Below are 19,461 nucleotides of genomic sequence, written 5' to 3'. Positions count from 1 at the left end.
ATATCACGTTATCACTTATATGTGGAATCTAAAATACGACAAAAATGAACAGAAACAGACTCATAGACACAGAGAACAGATCTGATGCTGCCAAAGTGGAGGGAGGGATACCGGAAGAAAGGATTGGAGTTTGGAATTAGCAGATGCAAACTATTATATATAGGATGGATAAACAACAAGGTCCTACTGTATAGCACAGGGGACTGCATTCAATACTAACAGAAAAGAATATGAAAAAGAGCATATATATATATATATATATATATATATATATAAATGATTCACTTAGCTGTATAGCAGAAATTAACACTGTAAGTCAATTATACTTCAATAAAATTTTAAAAAATTAGAATAGAACAAAACCTCCTTAGGTGATTCTGATAGAGGGAGGGACATCCCTACATCCATGAAAAAGCTTCATGGAAGTAAAGTTTTCTGGAAAAAAAGGAGCATGAGACTGAAAAGGAAGCTAAAATCACACATATTTCTGATGAAGAAAATAACAGGTTCTTTATGTTAAAGAAGAAAAAGGATATAGCCAATGAAAGGATGATTTGAGCAAAGGGTTCTTCATTCTGAGATTAATAATTATTTCTACCAGAGGCCAAGCCTGCGACATGTCTATGATCATACAGCTGCACATTCTTCACCATGATTTCATGAAAAGAAGGCAGATGACAAAGTTATCTTTGGGGATTTAGTCTCATAAATAGATCAGGTAGTAAAGCTCTACATGCCAGTTATCAGAGTTGTAATTTCTAAATGCCACAATCACATGGAGGCGGGCATGGCATCCCACTCCAGTATTCTTGCCTGGAGAATCCCATGGACAGAGGAGCCTGGTAGGCTACAGTCCATAGGGTTGCGAAAAGTCAGACAGGACTGACTGAAGCAATTTAGCACATGTGCATGCAAAGCATTTATTATGAACATGTAAAATTCATTAGCAGAACTTTCAAATAAAAATCAGTTCATACAATGGGTTTAAAAAATCAATTTTTAAAGATGACATTCAAAATCTATCAAGTTGGTGAGTGTGTCCACGAATTGGCACCTAAAGCTAGGGTAACCATGAAATTTATCATTCAGAACAGGACACTTTTGGGGGGAGAGGGCTATGCCCTGTAGCTTGTGGGATCTTAGTTCCCCGACTAGGGGTTGAACCTGGACCCTTGGCACTGAAAGGGTGGAGCCTGACCATTGGACCACCAGGGAACTCCCAGATGATTCAGTTTGAACTCACGGCATACTTTTTCTTACAAAATTCCTACTTCTTTCCACTGAACAGGCTAAGAAACAATGACCAACCCAAAAGCACTGACACCTCTAATGCCCAAACTGTGGCTGCCAGATGTCATTTATCACTCAACAGGGTCGGGACTCCTTTGAGAAATATTCTATTCCAGGTGTCTGCACAGAAAATGTACAAGATGAGACTGGAAATCTTGTCACCTCAGAAAGTGAGGAGTCTCCCGAAGATGAACAGGTTTGGGTACAATAGGACACTTTTTAGTGAAAGAGGCTTTTAATAAGTGTACCAGGAAAACAGGTATAGACCAGGATGCCCCAGATTCAGCCTGGGCAAACCAGAATGAATATCCCCTTTATGGCAATACCTCTATGGACATTAATACAGTAACAATAATCATCTATCCTAACTTCAATGTTCCAAAGAGGAACTGATGGTAATTACAAACTTAGAAACCACAGATCTAATCCAATTTCTTTTTTCTCCCTACCCATGTTCTTGATGTGAAACATCAAATGAAACTTTTATAATTACGTGGCACAGCAGTAATTAATATTGATCTTGGAACTTGGGAAAGTCAACATTAACTTGTAGACCACATTAGATTCAATCTCATTTTTCCTCTGGAATTCATGCAGTGAGCACTGTTTCACCAGCTGCATTACCACTATCACCAAGACAACAAGCTCCATTTGGACAAACTGTGAGAAGAAATTTTTATTTTTTTGTTTTAAGAGTTAGGACACTTCTGTACAGATCCGGAATCCTTAGTGAAATAGTATCTTGATTATGAAGAGTCATTTCAATGCGTTTCTAACATGACAAGGTTTGTTCTTTTCTATTTCAATAAATATTTATTGGGGTTCTATAGTATGCCGTGCTTTGTCTAAATGATAGATTAAGCATAGCAGAGACAGCACATGATTTGTCAGTCCAATGAAAAATACCGTTTAGTCACTCATAATCTATGAGACTCAGTTCAGTTCAGTTCAGTTCAGTCACTCAGTCATGTCCGACTCTGCAACATCATGAATTGTTGCACACCAGGCCTCCCTGTCCATCACCAACTCCTGGAGTTCACCCAGACTCATGTCCATCGAGTCAGTGATGCCATCCAGCCATCTCATCCTTTGTCGTCCCCTTCTCCTCCTGCCCCCAATCCCTCCCAGCATCAGAGTCTTTTCCAATGAGTCAACTCTTCACATGAGGTGGCCAAAGAATTGGAGTTTAAGCTTTAGCATCATTTCTTCCAAAGAACACCAAGGACTGATCTCCTTTAGAATGGACTGGTTGGATCTCCTTGCAGTCCAGGGACTCTCAAGAGTTTCTCCAACACCACAGTTCAAAAGCATCAATTCTTCCGCACTCAGCTTTCTTCACAGTCCAACTCTCACATCCATACATGACCACTGGAAAAACCATAGTCTTATCTAGACGGACCTTTGTTGGCAAAGTAATGTCTCTGCTTTTCAATATGCTATCTAGGTTGGTCATAATTTTTCTTCCAAGGAGTAAGCGTCTTTTAATTTCATGGCTGCAATCACCATCTGCAGCGATTTTGGAGCCCCCAAAAATAAAGTCTGACACTGTTTCCACCGCTTCCCCATCTATTTCCCATGAAGTGATGGGACCAGATGCCATGATCTTCGTTTTCTGAATGTTGAGCTTTAAGCCAACTTTTTCACTCTCCTCTTTCACTTTCATCAAGAGGCTTTTGAGTTCCTCTTCACTTTCTGCCATAAGGGTGGTGTCATCTGCATATCTGAGCTTATTGATATTTCTCCTGGAAATCTTGATTCCAGCTTGTGCTTCTTCCAGCCCAGCGTTTCTCATGATGTACTCTGCATAGAAGTTAAATAAGCAGGGTGACAATATACAGCCTTGACGTACTCCTTTTCCTATTTGGAACCAGTCTGTTGTTCCATGTCCAGTTCTAACTGTTGCTTCCTGACCTGCATATAGGTTTCTCAAGAGGCAGGTCAGGTGGTCTGGTATTCCCATCTCTTTCAGAATTTTCCACAGTTTATTGTGATCCACACAGTCAAAGGCTTTGGCATAGTCAATAAAGCAGAAGTAGATGTTTTTCTGGAACTTTCTTGCTTTTTCCATGATCCAGCGGATGTTGGCAATTTGATCTCTGGTTCCTCTGCCTTTTCTAAACCAGCTTGAACATCAGGAAGTTCACGGTTCATATATTGCTGAAGCCTGGCTTGGAGAATTTTGAGCATTACTTTACTAGCGTGTGAGATGAGTGCAATTGTGCAGTACTTTGAGCATTCTTTGGCATTGCCTTTCTTTGGGATTGGAATGAAAACTGACCTTCTCCAGTCCTGTGGCCACTGCTGAGTTTTCCAAATTTGCTGGCATATTGAGTGTCGCACTCTAACAGCATCATTTTTCAGGATTTGAAATAGCTCCACTGGAATTCCATCCCCTCCACTAGCTTTGTTCGTAGTGATGCTTTCTAAGGCCCACATGACCTCGCATTGCAGGATATCTGGCTCTAGGTGAGTGATCACACCATCGTGATTATCTGGGTCGTGAAGATCTTTTTTGTACAGTTCTTCTGTGTATTCCTGCCACCTCTTTTTAATATCTTCTGCTTCTGTTAGGTCCATACCATTTCTGTCCTTTATCGAGCCCATCTTTGCATGAAATGTTCCCTTGGTATCTCTAATTTTCTTGAAAAGATCTCTAGTCTTTCCCATTCTGTTGTTTCCTCTATTTCTTTGCATTTATCGCTAAGGAAGGCTTTCTTATCTCTCCTTGCTATTCTTTGGAACTCTGCATTCAGATGCTTATATCTTTCCTTTTCTCCTTTGCTTTTCGCTTCTCTTCTTTTCACAGCTATTTGTAAGGCCTCCCCAGACAGCCATTTTGCTTTTTTGCATTTCTTTTCCATGGGGATGGTCTTGATCCCTGTCTCCTGTACAATGTCATGAATCTATGAGACTAGTGGTTCAAAAATCAGACTGCACTTTAGACTGGGGAGAACTTTAAAAAAAAAAAATCCTGTACCTTGCTACATAAAAATCTGCATATGAATGCTCATAGCAAAATTCTTCATGATAGCTGAAAAATGGAAACAGTCTAAATGTGTATCAGCTGATGAACTGATAACAAAATGTGATATATACATATAACCGAATAGATTTTAGTAATAAAGACGAATGAGGTATTGCTACAACATGTTCATGTTGCTATAACATGAACTTTGAAAACAGTAAGCCAAGTGAAAGAAGCCGTATGCCAAGGACCACATAGTGTACAATTGCATTCATATGAAATGTCCAAAATAGCAAAGCGATAGAGACAGGAAGTAGATTAGTGACTGTCTAGGAGTAGGGATTTGGGGGAGGAATGGAGAGTAACTGCTAATGAGAATGGATTTTTGGGGGATAATAAAAGTGTTCTAAAACTGACCATAATTGTCAGAGAAATGCAAATAAAACAGTGAGGTATCAGCTCACACCTGCTAGGATGATAATAAGCAGTAACAAGTGTTGATGAAAGTGCAGAGAAAAGGGCACCCCGAGAATGAAAAAGCTGGCTTTTCAGAAAACGAAGATCATGGTATCTGGTCCCATCACTTCATGGCAAATAGATGGGGAAACAGTGGCTGACTTTATTTTCCTGGGCTCCAAAATCACTGTGGATGGTGATTGCAGCCATGAAATTAAAAGATGCTTACTCCTTAGAAGGAAAGTTATGACCAACCTACACAGTATATTAAAAAGCAGAGATGTTACTTTGTCAACAAAGGTCCATTTAGTCAAGTCTATGGTTTTTCCAGTATGGAAATGGAATGGATGGATGTGAGAGTTAGACTATAAAGAAAGCTGAGCACAGAAGAATTGATGCTTTTGAACTGTGGTGTTGGAGAAGACTCTTGAGAGTCCCTTGGACTGCAAGGAGATCCAACCAGTCCATCCTAAAGGAGACCAGTCCTGGGTGTTCATTGGAAGGACTGATGTTGAAGCTGAAACTCCAATACTTTAGCCACCTCATGCAAAGAGTTGACTCATTGGAAAAGACCCTGATGCTGGGAAAGATTGAGGGCAGGAGGAGAAGGGGACGACAGAGGAGGAGATGGTTGGATGGCATCACTGACTCAATGGACATGGGTTTGGGTAGACTCTGGGAGTTGGTGATGGACAGGGAGGCCTGGTGTGTGCTGCAGTTCATGGGGTCGCAAAGAGTCGGACATGACTGAGCAACTGAACTATACCCTGTTGGTGGGACTATAAACTGGTACAGCCATTATGGACAATAGTATGGAGGGTTCTTAAGAAATAAAAACTAGAACTATCGTATGATCCTGCAGTCCCACTTCCAGGTATATAACTAAAGGAAATCAACTCAGGATCTCAAATACATTATATCTAATGTTAGAACTGCAGCCCTCCTTAAGTTTGATACCTGGATTATCAATCATCTTTACTGCCAACCTCCACAACACATGGACAACCATCATAACTAGGACTCTGACACAACTTTCCCTTCAACACCTCAGTGCCCTGGCTGGGAAGGAGTCTCACTTAGAAAGGGTGTTTGGCACGGCTGGTCTTCTTTCAAACTTGGAGGCAGGCCTGCCCTCCCTCAAACTGACTAGCTGATATCCCACTTTATGTTAGGGAATCTACCTTGCAATGTTCCACATTGTCACTTGCCAGACTCTGGGGTCTGTCACTGCCTGGACATGCTACTCCTGAAACCCTTACCTGCCTGAATGTTGACACTGACCTGGGCAAGCCAGAGATGGCCCGGAATGTCCACCTGGACATGAGCAGTGACTGCTGGTCCCTGCAGCTCCTCGGCCATGGGTGTGACATTCCTGAATTCATCTGCTTTTTCTGCTGACCTGCCTTTACAGCACTACCTCTGTTAACATAAAACATTGACACTCTTACTGAGTATTGAAATATTGTTTAAAAAGTGCTATTTAAAATTTAAAGAGTAAATCCCAACTAACTCTCTTTTGAGATATTTTTGAGAATTTCATTATATGTTAATGAAACATATAATGCAAGGATGGAGGAATCAAACCACATCCTATTCTAACTCCATAAAGGGCTAGGGTGTAAGTGTTGGGAGAAGGCAATGGTACCCCACCCCAGTACTCTTGCCTGGAAAATCCCATGGATGGAGGAGCCTGGTGGGCTGCAGTCCATGGGGTCGCTAAGAGTCGGATACGACTGAGTGACTTCACTTTCACTTTTCACTTTCATGCATTGGAGAAGGAAATGGCAACCCACTCCAGTGTTCTTGCCTGGAGAATCCCAGGGACGGGGGAGCCTGGTGGGCTGCCGTCTACGGGGCCGCACAGAGTCGGACACGACTGAAGTGACTTAGCAGAGTATAAGTGACTCAAAAGTGTAATGGTGATCTAGTGGCTAAGACTCCCTGCTCCCAATGCAAGGGTCTGGGTTTGAACTGGTTAGGGAATTCGGTCCCACATGCCAAATACTAAGACCTGACACAAATAAATAAATAATTTTTTTTTTTAAGTGTAGCAACCAATCACTATTCATCAACTTGGAGAGACTCAACTGTCTGTCTTCATGGCTCACTGTTATGGCCACTGTTATGAAATAACCTAAAGAAGAAATTAGAAATATGACCATCAAATGTGTGGAAGGCATTTCACTGAGTAAGAATGAAAACTGAGTGGGAAGTAGGATACAGAAGCTTTGTGCAAGAAACAAAAAGCATATGAGAAGCCAGGTTTCAAGTACTATAGAAAGCTCAGGGACATAGATGATCATGTGTTACCCTAACCTTGCAGGGAGGGAGTGCTTTTATGAATCAACAAAGCTATAAGGCATTTGCTGTATCAGATAGTAGAAAGGTCCAAAGTGAGAAAGCTCAGTTCTGTGCACATGGAAAAAACAGCAACCTTGGTTCCATAACTAAACCCCAAATTCAATAGGAAAAAGATCATAAATTATACCAAGTACTTATCAATGTTTATTACTGAAATGAATGACAAATAATTTCATCCAACAATCTCCAAATTGCTTAAGACTATGACACTATTTAACTTCTCAAATTTCATGACCTTGTTATTTCTGTGCTCTAGTTTCTAAACAGCCTGACAATTCTATTTCTTTTCAAAAATTCTTATGCTCACAGTGAATAAACTGGTGGTATCATAAAATTATTTCAGTTCGAATAAAAGGTATATTCCTGCCAGACATTTCACCCAGCTGCAAATTATCTGAACTGAAACAAATAAAATCATGCTTTACTTTTTATATCAGCCTCTAAAATTTCATGAACTATACAGTCTACTTCAGATTTTACTTAGAAGCTTTTTATTTTATTTGAATCTTACTGTCCATGAGATTTTCTAATGACATGATAGGAATCTTAATATTCAAAAGTGTTTATACTTTAAAAATCAGGATAGCAGGAACCTACACAAAAGGCCTCCCTGTTTCTGAAAGGAATATGCCACGGTCAGGCTTTATGCTCACATCACACAAAGATGGGCTGTTACTGGAGAGTTGTTTTCACAGAGTTGGCATTTTTAATTCTCTATTTTTTGGTTCCAAAACGTAGCCTTCATTTTCATCACAAAGAGACGTCTGTAATTTCTTCTTCCGTCCACTTTTGCAAGTCTTTTGCATCATTTACTGTCCATAGCTTCGTAAAACATTTTAGCTTTTTCCTGGACAGAAAATAAAATACCATTTCTTTTATAAATGGAATTGTTAGGGGCCAGTCCATCCCATCAAAACTATGAAAAGTCTGTAATATTAGAATAGCAGGCAGGCTGTATGGTTAGGAGGCTATGGCGGGGAGCATCAGCCTTTTGGTGAAAGAAGTTCTCAGGGCGGCTGCTTTAATCAAGAGACCAAGGTTGTTCATCAGCTCCAGGGAGGGGATGGCACAGCTTCCTCCCTCTTCTAACTCAGCTGGAGGCTGTGTGTGCTCACAGGATGAAAAGTGAAATTGACTTAATAAAATAATGCAGGCTATTGGGAAAGTAAAATGCCAACATAACACAGACCTACTTTTCTTTCTGCAAAAATGCAATCCAGTTAAATATTAACATCTTATGGAAAAACCTGAATGAACTTTTTGACCAACCCAATATTTAGGGTCTGCAGAGGGAATGTGAGTTCCAATCATGGCTCTACCGCCAACTAGCTGGGTGACCTGGTTTCCCGGTCAGTCTCCTACCCTCATTTTTCCCAACTACAACATAGGATGAGAGCAGTATCTATTTCACAAGGTTATCATACGGGTTACGTGAATTAATGTATGTAAAGCAGTAAGAATAGTACCTGGCTACAGTGTCTAGGCTGCTGCAAAGGACTGACTACCTAAACTTGCTGGTATCCATAGCAAGCACTCAATAAATATTAGCTATTAACAAACTCATAAGGATGCACCAGATTCAGTTTGGGTTCTGTGACCAATGAAATCAATGGGATAACCACTTTTAGTGAAAAGGAAAAACAACAAATACAGTTTGTCCTGATAAATCATCAGATATCATGCCAATGCAGCCTCTTCCTACAATTCTGTCTTATTAAGCCAACTTTCTAGATTTTAAAATATTATATACTAATTGGAAGAGCTAAAATATTTTTCCCTTCTTATTTTTTAATTAATTTAATTGGAGAATAATTACTTTACAATATTGTGATGGTTTCTGCTATATATCAACATGAATAGGCCACAGTCTCTCCCCACCCTATCCCTCTGGGTTGTCCCAGAGCACTGGCTTTGGGTACTCTGCTTCATGCATCAAATTTGCACTTTGTCCTCTATTTTACATATGGTAATGTACATGTTTCAATGGTGTTCTCTCAAATGATCTCTACCTCACCTTCTCCCACTGAGTCCAAAAGTCTGTTCTTTACATCTGTGTTTCCTTTGCTGCCCTGCATGTAGGATCCTTGGTACCCTCTTTCTAAATTCCATATAGTAGTTGTCTTTTGGAAGAGTTAAAATATTTATAAATAACCTGTGAATTTTACTGCTCTTGCTTTATAGCCTACAAGAACTTTTATATCTTACTGCCATCTTGCATCTTTTGTAGTAAAGTTTAATTCCAGTTTCTTTATGAAAAAAGAAAAATAAGAAGACAACAAGAGAGGATTAAAGTTGTCTGTGGACTTTGAGCAGAACTAAGGGCTAAGCTTACTTTTAAAATCTCATAGATGATCATTTTTCCCTCTAGAAAAATTTTATGTGAATCTATTTTGTAACAAGTAACTGGAAGTAGCCCATGGCTGATTGAATCATTTGCTTCTATCTGGTGTTGTGGAAAGGATCCAGCAGAGAATGCCACCAGACGACAAAGTGCTGTAGTATTCCGGCACTTTGGACCTAGCCCACCACCGGTTACCATGGCAAGGTTAGGAGTGCGAGGCAGAAACACAGAGGAAGAAAGAAGAGGAGGAGAAGCTGCTTGCAGGACTGTTGGTATACAAGCTGGCAACTGTCTCTTTAACTAAAATATCAGGTGTTCATAGCTCAATATTTAAATTGGTAATAATTCCCAGAACTAAAAAATATTCCGACAGCATAATAGCCAGCCAGGATGTTCTGTCTGACTTACAGCCTATTCGCTCCAGATCACATGGTCATGGACCAGAGCAACAATATCCTGCCCCAGGTCAATTACACTCTTCAGGCAGAGCAGGGTGGGGTAGGAGGTGGGCGAGGAGTTTATGCTGTTTTAAAATATAATCTTATATTTGGGAAACAAAAGGCTGCAATTGATTATTTATTAATAGGATATTTTCCTAGGAATATCTTCCTTCCAAAGTATGTTTCAGGTTTGTATGACGATCAGTTTATATACTGACTACATACTCACTGGATGTCCAGGGTAAAAGTGCATTCACATAAAGCATTCTAGGTGGTGGAGAAGTTTGTTTAGAATAAAAAATCTGTCACAAACAAATCCACAAAGTAAGTGACATGCACAGATACCAACTCTAATCACCTAGCTCTGTGATACTGATTTTACCAAAAAGTTCATTCAGGCATTTCTGTAAGATGTTATGTAAAAACCTAAAGAACTTTTTGGTTAACCCAGTACTATTATTTTCATTCACGTTCTGACAGAATTCTTCACTTCTGAATGTAACTGCTGCATATCTGAATGAGCATAAAAGAGTATAAAAGAAATACTCTAAATATTATTTATATATCGAGGTTTCCATTAGTAATAGTCTTCATAAATGAATATTTTAAGCAACCAATGTGTTGGTATACACTAAGGAGTTAATTCTTTAGAAAACTGATTGGAAAACCAACTTAGCAACTTAACAGATAAAGATCTGACTAGAGAAGCCTAAATGATTTCACATGGGCTTTGGGAAGAACCATTTTCATTTTATCATAATTGAATGTTTCAGAATATTTGAAGAGGTGCTTGAAGGAAGATCTGATGTTCATTTACAGGACAATCCTCTTCCTGGGACAACTTGGAAGAGTTCATTATAAATCAAAAATGCAGCACAATCATTCTGACCTTTTCATATTTACCAATCCTTCCAGTTCTTTGGACTTGCTAGCTGCTTTCTTTAAAATTTCTCCAGGAACATCTGCTAGTTTAGCCACATTGAGTCCATAACTCCTTGCTGCAATTCCTCTGGTTATTTGATAAAGAAATATGACAGAATCAGGGACCTGGTCTTCTTCACCTAAAAAAATAAAGTTAAAAGAAAGAGAGAGATAAAGAAAACCACACTTGACAATTGAAAGTAATTAAAGACAAAACAGAAATCTGTATAATTTTATTCAATTAAAATTTGTAATCTGAAAAAGAAATCCATTATTCCTAATCTGCTGTTACCTTCTTTTATCAATATTACATATCTAGAAAAAGGGTAAATACTGTTTTGAAAATGCTTTTGCATTTAGGATCTATCTTTTAGCTTAGTTAAAATGCTTTTTAACAATTATTCATTGTAAGTTAAGAAATATTTAGTTGTATGATGCTTGCTGAAAATTTTCAAATGAATTTCTATACCCAAAAGAGAATGATTCTGATACATGGTACAATATAATTTCTCCTTTAAAAACAGTTTTGGGTTTTTTTTTTAAAGTGTTTTCCAGTGAAAGAATGTATTCACCAGTCTTGTATGTAATATACTCTGTAAAGTAACATATATAAAGGATGTTTCCAAGAGTGCAAGAAACAAAGCCACAAAAACAGATAAGGAAATAATACATGTTGCATAGTTTAAATAACAAGACTGAGAAATTCTGGCTTATTAAATATCCTAGTTAAAAAAGAGTTATACATATTAAAGTTGATACTGTTCACATGTGTGCATGCTAAATTGCTTCAGTTATATCCAACTCTGTGCAGCCCTATGGACTGTAGCCCACAGTCTCCTCTGTCCTTGGGATTCTCCAGGCAGGAATACTGGAGTGGGTTGCCATGCCTTCCTCCAGGGATTGAACCCCTGGTCTCTTGCAAGAGGGTTCTTTACCACTAGTGCCACCTGGAAAGCCCGTGGATGCTGTTTGGTACCATCCAAATCCCATTCAGACTGCCCCAACTATCAGAGCAACCCTCAGCTGTGTGCTCTCTTTGGGAACTTCCGCAGCTGAAGAAAGCTGTTTCGCCCAAGGTCACCTCCCATCTTGGGTAGCCTGCATCCAGTGGACTGGCTGCCACAGGGGTTGATAGGCAGCTTCGAAGGTGGCCACCGAAGCTCCCCTGCCTCCTGCTGTCCATGTCCTTGAGTCATTCTCCCTCTCTGACTGTGAGCCGAACCAAGGGACTTGCTTCTAATGAGTAGAATATGACAAAGATTATGGTACGTCACTTCTGAGATTAGATTGCAGGAGACTGTGGCCTGTCTCGGGCACTCTCACTTTCCTCCCTGTTTGCTCTAAAGGGAGCCAGTGGCCATACTGTGGACTGCCCTATGGAGAGGTCCACATGGAAAGAAACCGACATCTCTGGTCAACAAGTTAGTGAGGGTCTGGAGGCCAACCAACAGCTGTGTGAATGATCTTGGAAGTGGATATTCTGAGGTATGCCAACAGCATGTGAGAGGGCTGGGAAGTGGGCTGTCCCAGTCAGGCCTTGAAGTGACTGCTACCTGGCCAATATTTGGATGAAGCCTGTGAGAGAGACTGTGAGGTGTTCAGCTTGGGTTCGTGACCGACAGGAATTATGAGATAATAAACAGTTGCTGTGCTAAGCTGCTATGTTTTAGGGGAAATTTGTTATGGAACAATAGATAATAAAAGGCATAAAAGTCTGGCCTTCTTGCCTCAAGCTGAGGTGACTCTGAAGGACCAACCCCTGACTGGGCTCTCTGCAGGGTTGGCTGAAGTCTTACAACTGTAACGCAGCCCAGAACTTCCCAGTCCTGCTCGGGTGTTGATGGTGAAAGCATTCCTCAATAAAACTCTGACACTCAAATTTCAGAATCTGTTTCCTACGGCACCAGTCTACCACCTAATACATATGCTTGAAGCTAAAACTTTTAAAGAATTGGGATATCATGAAGTACAGTGTTCACTGGAAGGACTGATGTTGAAGCTGAAACTCCAATACTTTGGCCACCTGATGCGAAGAACTGACTCATTGGAAAAGACCCTGATGCTGAGAAAGATTGAGGGCAGGAGGAGAAGGGGATGATAGAGGATGAGATGGTTGGATGGCATTACCAACTCAATGGGCATGAGTTTGAGTAAACTCCAGGAGTTGGTGATGGACAGGGAGGCCTGGCGTGCTGCAGTCCATGGGGTTGCAAAAAGTCGGACGCAACAGAGCAACTGAACTAAACTGAAGTACAGTAATACAAAGACAATGCTGCAAAGGTATTCAGAACAAAATGTGCCATTTTGGCATGCAGACTCTCTTGAGTTGAAGATAGTGAAGGTTCAAAAGGCTCAGGAAGACCTATCTCCCCCTTCAATGGCCTAAAAGAATTTAGATGGGCAGAGGGGTGCTGGCTCGGAGACAGACTATTACCAGAGAGAACTTTTATCAGAATGACCTATGCATATGGCAAGACAAACAATCTAACTACCAAATATCTGTTTTTCCCATTTTCCCATCAATTACCCTCCTCCTCTTTGAAGCTCCTTCTCCTATCCCATTCCTTAGCTCAGGATGGTAGAGAAGCCTCAACTGCCTCACTGACCCTCATATTCTTCTGGGGCCCCTGTAGGTACATAATTAAATTTGCTTTTCTCCAGTTAATCTGCTTTATGTTAATTTGGTTATCAGATCACCCAAAGAACCAAGAACAAATTCTTCCTCCCCAACAGCTGCATACAGTTTAATCTTTGATAAATCTAAAACAATTCAGGATTATGCAGCTTTTATTATAAACTTCAACATAATTGTACTCTACTGCAAAAATGGCCAAGATGACCAGATTCATGGTGACTTCTGAGACCCTGGTATACTTATTATAAGTTTATCAGGAGCTTTTCTCATAACATTATTTCATTTGATAAATATGTAAGCTTTACTCTTTTATCAGCTACAAGCTAAAAAGCCCAAAGACTGAACACAACAGAGAAAAAAGGATAATGGAAATGTTTTTAATCTCCTCTAAGAATTCAGCAACAGACAAATAATATCTTTCTAAGGGTGGGTGCTAGAGGTGGGAGGTGAAAAGAATGCTGACACTCTCAGAATACACAGACTAAAACTCATATCGCAAAGCACTAAGAATATCCTTTACCTCCAAAGAAAACTAAAGGAACACAAAGAACAGGTGACGAAGTGGGTGGGAAAAGACTAGGAAGGAAGCATGTAGAAACCAGTGCCTGCTAACCTGGATAGTTTTTTGTTACCCTTCAATTGCTCACAAGACCCAAAGTGAAATGAACAGCAGTGGGGTATCAAAAAAGTTAACTCTCTTCATTTTTAAGACAAACACAGATTTTATCACTTCAACTAGGCTAGTCCTAACTGATGTTTTCACCTCCAGCCTCACCTCTATAATCCAGATTTGAAAATGACCTTTCTAAAAATGAGATTAATTCATCTGTCAGTCCATCTGTCCATTCATTATCCATCCATTCATTCATCCATCCATCCATCCATCCTTTACTGAAAGCCTGCTGAATTCCACAAACTCCCCTCATTTAAACATTGCTTTGCTGACAGCTTTTTTCTTTTTTTGCTTTATATACATATAATATGTATAATATGTAGTATATATAATATAGCTAGCTAAAGATGCTTCTTAAATACAGCTATAAAATATAGCTAAATTATATCTGTTGCCCCAAAAGACTCATTAACACATCTCAGGACAAACGACTGCTGAATTTGTCACCATATGTAGCCTCTACTTTAGTAATGATTATGGTAGTTCTTGGTGGCACCAGTGGTAAAGAACCCGCCTGCCAATGCAAGAGACATAAGAGATGTAGGTTTGACCCCTGATGGGAAGATCCTCTGGAGAAGGAAATGGCAACCCACTCCAGTGTTCTTGCTTGGAGAATCCCATGGACAGAAGAGTCTGGCAGGCTACAGTCCATGGGGTCACAAAGAGTTGGACATGACTGAAGTGACTTTAGCACACAGCATGGTAGTTCTTAGAGCAGCATCAAGGTAAATAATGTGACCACTCTTCCATAATCACCTGAAGGAGCTGTATTATAGTTAGGTTCTACCTTAAGACTATCTTTCACCACTCTTCCATGGGAAGGACAGGTAAGAAGTGGGAGGAGGAACAGAGAAAGAGAGAGGACAGGGAGTGCATATGTGTGTGTCTGTGTGTAAGATGGAAATGTGGAGGCAGAAAGAGCCAGGTCAGAGAGCAGATGGTAAAAACAACTCATGTCTTTACAGCCTCAAATAAAAGCTCATGGTGAGGACTCTCCTTATAAGCTATGATCATTTCTTGTGTGTGTGTGTGTGTGTGTGTTAGTCGCTCAGTCGTATCCGACTCTTTGCGACCCCATGGACTGTAGCCCACCAGACTCCTTTGTCCGTGGAATTCTCCAAGCAAGAATACTGGAGTGGGTTGCCATTTCCTTCTCCAATGATCATTTCTTAAACAGATATTATTGAAAAGCTTATCCGGCACTGCTTAGAGTCAGTGAAAGCAATCATTCAAGTTTCTCCTTGTTACAGGGAAATTTAGCACAACTGTCTTAAAGCAAAACTTCTCTAGGCAGTTATTAAACAGATGTGTGCTGATCAAATAGTTTCTGAAGTCACTTTCAGGAGAGATTCCTAAAATTTATTAGACACGGATGAGATTAGGTGACTTGTCCAAGATCTGGAAGACACTAAAACGCAGGTTTGTCACTGCTGGTCCACTGATTTATCTACCACCCCAAGGGAAAGAGATAAACACAGAGTCTTGGCACCCAAAAGGCCTTTGGGAAATTAACTGATGACCAATAGCCTCGAATTTAGACAGAAGAGGGATTAGGTCAGAGGCAAAGGATGAAGCCTAGATACAGCCAGGGGTAATACTGGATGTGAGCAGGCAATGGAGCAATGCTTCAAGTTTCTGAGAGAAAATAATTCTCAACCTAAAATTCTAGCCCTAGCTAAATTATAAATCCAGTGTGAAGGTATAATGGAGACATTTTCATTCATGCAGAGTCTTAAAAATTTTATCTCCTTTAATTAACATTATTAGCAGCTTCTCCAAAATCTATTACACTTCTAAGAAAACCCTTATTTATAAAGGGATTAATTCCCTGAGAAACACTGGACTGGATGAAGCACAAGCTGGAATCAATATTGTTGGGAGAAATATCAATAACCTCAGATATACAGGTGACACCAAACTTAGAGCAGAAAATGAAGAAGAACTAAAGAGCCTCTTGATGAAAGTGAAAGAGAAGAGTGAAAAAGTTGGCTTAAAACTCAACATTCAGAAAATGAAGATCATGGCATCCGGTCCCACCAATTCATGGGAAATAGATGGGGAAACAGTGGAAACAGTGTCAGACCTTATTTTTCTGGGCTCCAAATCACTAAAGATGGTGATTGTAGCCATGAAATTAAAAGACGCTTGCTCCTTGGAGGAAAAGTTATGACCAATCTAGACAGCATATTAAAAAGCAGAGACATTAACAGCAAAGGTCCATTTAGTCAAAGCTTTGGATTTTCCAGTGGTCATGTATGGATGTGAGAGTTGGACTATAAAGAAAACTGAGCACCAAAGAATTGATGCTTTTGAACTGTGGTGTTGGAGAAGACTCTTGAGAGTCTCTTGGACTGCAAGGAGATCCAACCAGTTCATCCTAAAGGAAATCAGTCCTGAATATTCATTGGAAGGACTGACGGTGAAGCTGAAACTCCAATACTTTGGCCACGTGATATGAAGAGCTGACTCACTGGAAAAGACCTTGATGCTGGGAAAGATTGAAGGCGGGAGGAGAAGGGGACGACAGAGGATGAGATGGCTGGATGGCATCACCAAATCGATAGACATGAGTTTGGATAAACTCTGGGAGTTGGTGACGGACAAGGAGGCCTGGTGTTCTGCAGTCCATGGGATTGCAAAGGGTCAGACACGACTGAGCGATTGAACTGAACTAACTCCCTGACCATTTAACCCAGGGGATAGTGTCCTTATGTCTACTTCCAAATGTTGATTCAAATTAGGCTAGGCTGTTCAAAGTTATCCTTGTCATTCTCACTTCTAGAAAGTGGTTTAAGAATGAGCATGTGCACTGATTCACTTTGCTGTACAACAAAAACTAACACAACATTGTAAAAGCAACTACTGTTGTTATTGTTTAGTCACTAAGTCCTTGTGTCCAACTTTTTTGTGACCCCATGGACTGTAGCCCACCAGGCTCCTCTGTCCATGGGATTTCCCATGGACAGAGGATTTCCCACATCCATGGGATTTCTCCGGGCAAGAATACTGGAGTAGGTTGCCATTTCCTCCTGTAGGAGATCTTCCAGACCCAGGGATGGAACCTGCATCTCCTGCATTTCCTGCATTGCAGGCGGATTCTTTATCACTGAGCCACCATATTCCAATAAAAATTAATTAAAAAAAAAAAGAATGAGCATGTGAATCAATTCTGAAAATAAGACAGGACACTGATGAGATCCTAGTCGGCATCTAAGAAAAGTTCTCCTGCTCCTAAGAAAGACTCACAGGAAATGCTGGTCCTTTTTCTTCCTTCGGACATTATCAGTTCTGGATGTGATGCCCAAAAGAACTGCAGCCATCTTGCTACTAGTGTGATGATGAAATTAGCAGAGCAGGAAGGCAAAGCCTGGAGAACTGCAAAGAAGAGAAGCTGAAGCCCACCCTTCCTGAGGTTCCCATAATACAAGATTATATTTATCCTCATTGTCTGAGCCAGAGTGAGTCCAAGCATTCTGTTACTTGCAAGTAAACAAACAGAAGACAGGTTAAGAGACATCCCAGAATGACACCAAGGCAGGTCTCGGGACAACAGCTGAGGTCTAGGGAGAAACCAGTTCAGATGAGCAGGAGGACATAGGACTCCAGGAGGAATGACCGCAGTAAGGAAACCTGGAATCAACACGTGCAATCATGTGAAAACTGTCTAGAGAGGCGTTTTACAGTTACTAGAGGATAGAATCAACAAGAGACTCAAAACAATGAAATGAAAGAATAAAAACAATTAATTATGACCTCGGATAAAAAAGGTGTAAAAGAAAGAAAACATACTTGTCTCCTTATGTGCCTCAGGAGAAAGCAATACCTAATGGTAGTAACAGTGAAACAATGAATGCGAATGAAAGAGGAAAAATGTGAAACCATTCCACTAGGAGGAAAGGGGAAGGCAGGACTGAAGACCCTCATTTAACACAAGCAGTCAGTAATACTGTCAGGCTGGTGAACCAAGAGATAGGAAAATAAGCACAGTATTTAGACCCAGGGAAGAAACGGATGGATGAAAGAGCCAAACACAGTTGCCTTGGGACTGGAGGGAGGAGGGGCCGTGGAGGAAAAGCATGGACGAGGGGACCACTGCTGTTAGCACGTGTCTTTAGCATCATTTAGTTTTTCTAAAATTCTGTTCATGAATAAAAATTTAAATCAATAAAATAAAAAGTCAAAACACTTAAGATATAAGGGTCTGGGTTAGCAGTTAGTTCACATCAAACGCTTACCACTGACCCTCCCTCCCTTGTTGGTGAAATCTGTTTTATTTATCCCATGGAGTTTTAGCTTATGAGCTCCTCTGGTCACTTTGGATGCAGATGAATAGATGTGAAACTGTTTCCATGAGAGAATTTATGGTGTGTTTTTCAAGATCGCATGGTGGCGAAAGGCAAGGATTGCCTAACATTGTATTTATCTCAGGTCCACTGCTTTGTTTTATTTGGGCCAGTTGCCTGATTTCTTTTTCAGGTCCATCCTTACTTATTACTTTTCCAAAATAAAATCTGGACTATGAAGTATCTTGGATAACGGATTTTCCATTGTAGCACACCAACTGTGTAAACCATCACTGGCCCACAGGCTGGTGGCTTAAAAAAATTACTACTGAGCATGGGGAAAAATGCTAAAATCTACTACATTACTAATAGCACTTGAATTTTTTTATTGGCTAATGACGTTCTTTTTTCATGAAATGTTTCATTTCTGTGACATGAGTAGTAAGTGGAAGGCTAAGAAAAAAATACTGTAACTCTCACATAGCAGTTCTAACAGAGATGAAAAGAACCTGCAGGCAGAGGACATGGATTCTAGGTTCAACTCAGCTCCCACTCAGGTGTCTGACACGGGGGATCCAATGTACCTGAGATTCACTTTCCTTGTCAAATTCAGATAAAACATATGTCCAGTATAGAATACTAGAGACATCACTTTGCTGACAAAGGTCCGTCTAGTCAAGGCTATGGTTTTTCCAGTAGTTATGCATGGATGAGAGAGTTGGACTATAAAGAAGACTGAGTGCCGAAGAATTGATGCTTTCAAACTGTGGTGCTGCAAAAGACTCTTGAGAGTCCCTTGGACTGCAAGGAGATCAAATTAGTCAATCCTAAAGGAAACCAACCCTGAATATTCATTGGAAGGACTGATGCTGAAGCTGAAGCTCCAATACTTTGGCCACATGATGCAAAGAGCCCACTCACTGGAAAAGACCCTGATGCTGAGAAAGACTGAGGACAAGGGGAGAAGGGGGCAAGAGAGGGTGAGATGGTTGGATGGCATCATCGACTCAATGGACACAAGTTTGAACAAACTCCAGGAGATGGTGAAGGACAGGGAAGCCTTGTGTGCTGCAGTTCATGGGGTCATAAAGAGTCA

The 19,461-nt window shown here is 40.4% G+C and overlaps 1 protein-coding gene across 5 annotated transcripts in view; it reads right to left on the bottom strand.

Moving 5' to 3' along the window:
- Window positions 1-7,193: 7,193 nt before the first annotated feature.
- MSH3 (mutS homolog 3) overlaps window positions 7,194-19,461 on the bottom strand; it is a 183,922-nt gene continuing 171,654 nt past the window's right edge. For 4 of the 5 annotated variants that reach the window (XM_055562836.1, XM_055562837.1, XM_055562839.1 and 1 more), the window contains exons 23-25: window positions 17,329-17,457; window positions 10,743-10,914; window positions 7,194-7,919 (exon numbers count right to left, since the gene is read on the bottom strand). In XM_055562836.1, coding sequence (XP_055418811.1) covers window positions 7,823-7,919; window positions 10,743-10,914; window positions 17,329-17,457 — 398 coding nt within the window. In that variant the 3' untranslated portion in view covers window positions 7,194-7,822. The remainder of the gene's footprint in view (window positions 7,920-10,742; window positions 10,915-17,328; window positions 17,458-19,461) is intronic. The other variant, XM_055562838.1, reaches the window with a different exon arrangement.

The sequence above is a fragment of the Bubalus kerabau genome, chromosome 1, assembly GCF_029407905.1.
Source record: "Bubalus kerabau isolate K-KA32 ecotype Philippines breed swamp buffalo chromosome 1, PCC_UOA_SB_1v2, whole genome shotgun sequence".
In the NCBI taxonomy this organism is placed as follows: Eukaryota; Metazoa; Chordata; class Mammalia; order Artiodactyla; family Bovidae; genus Bubalus; species Bubalus kerabau.
This window is presented reverse-complemented; position numbering and strand designations above follow the sequence as displayed.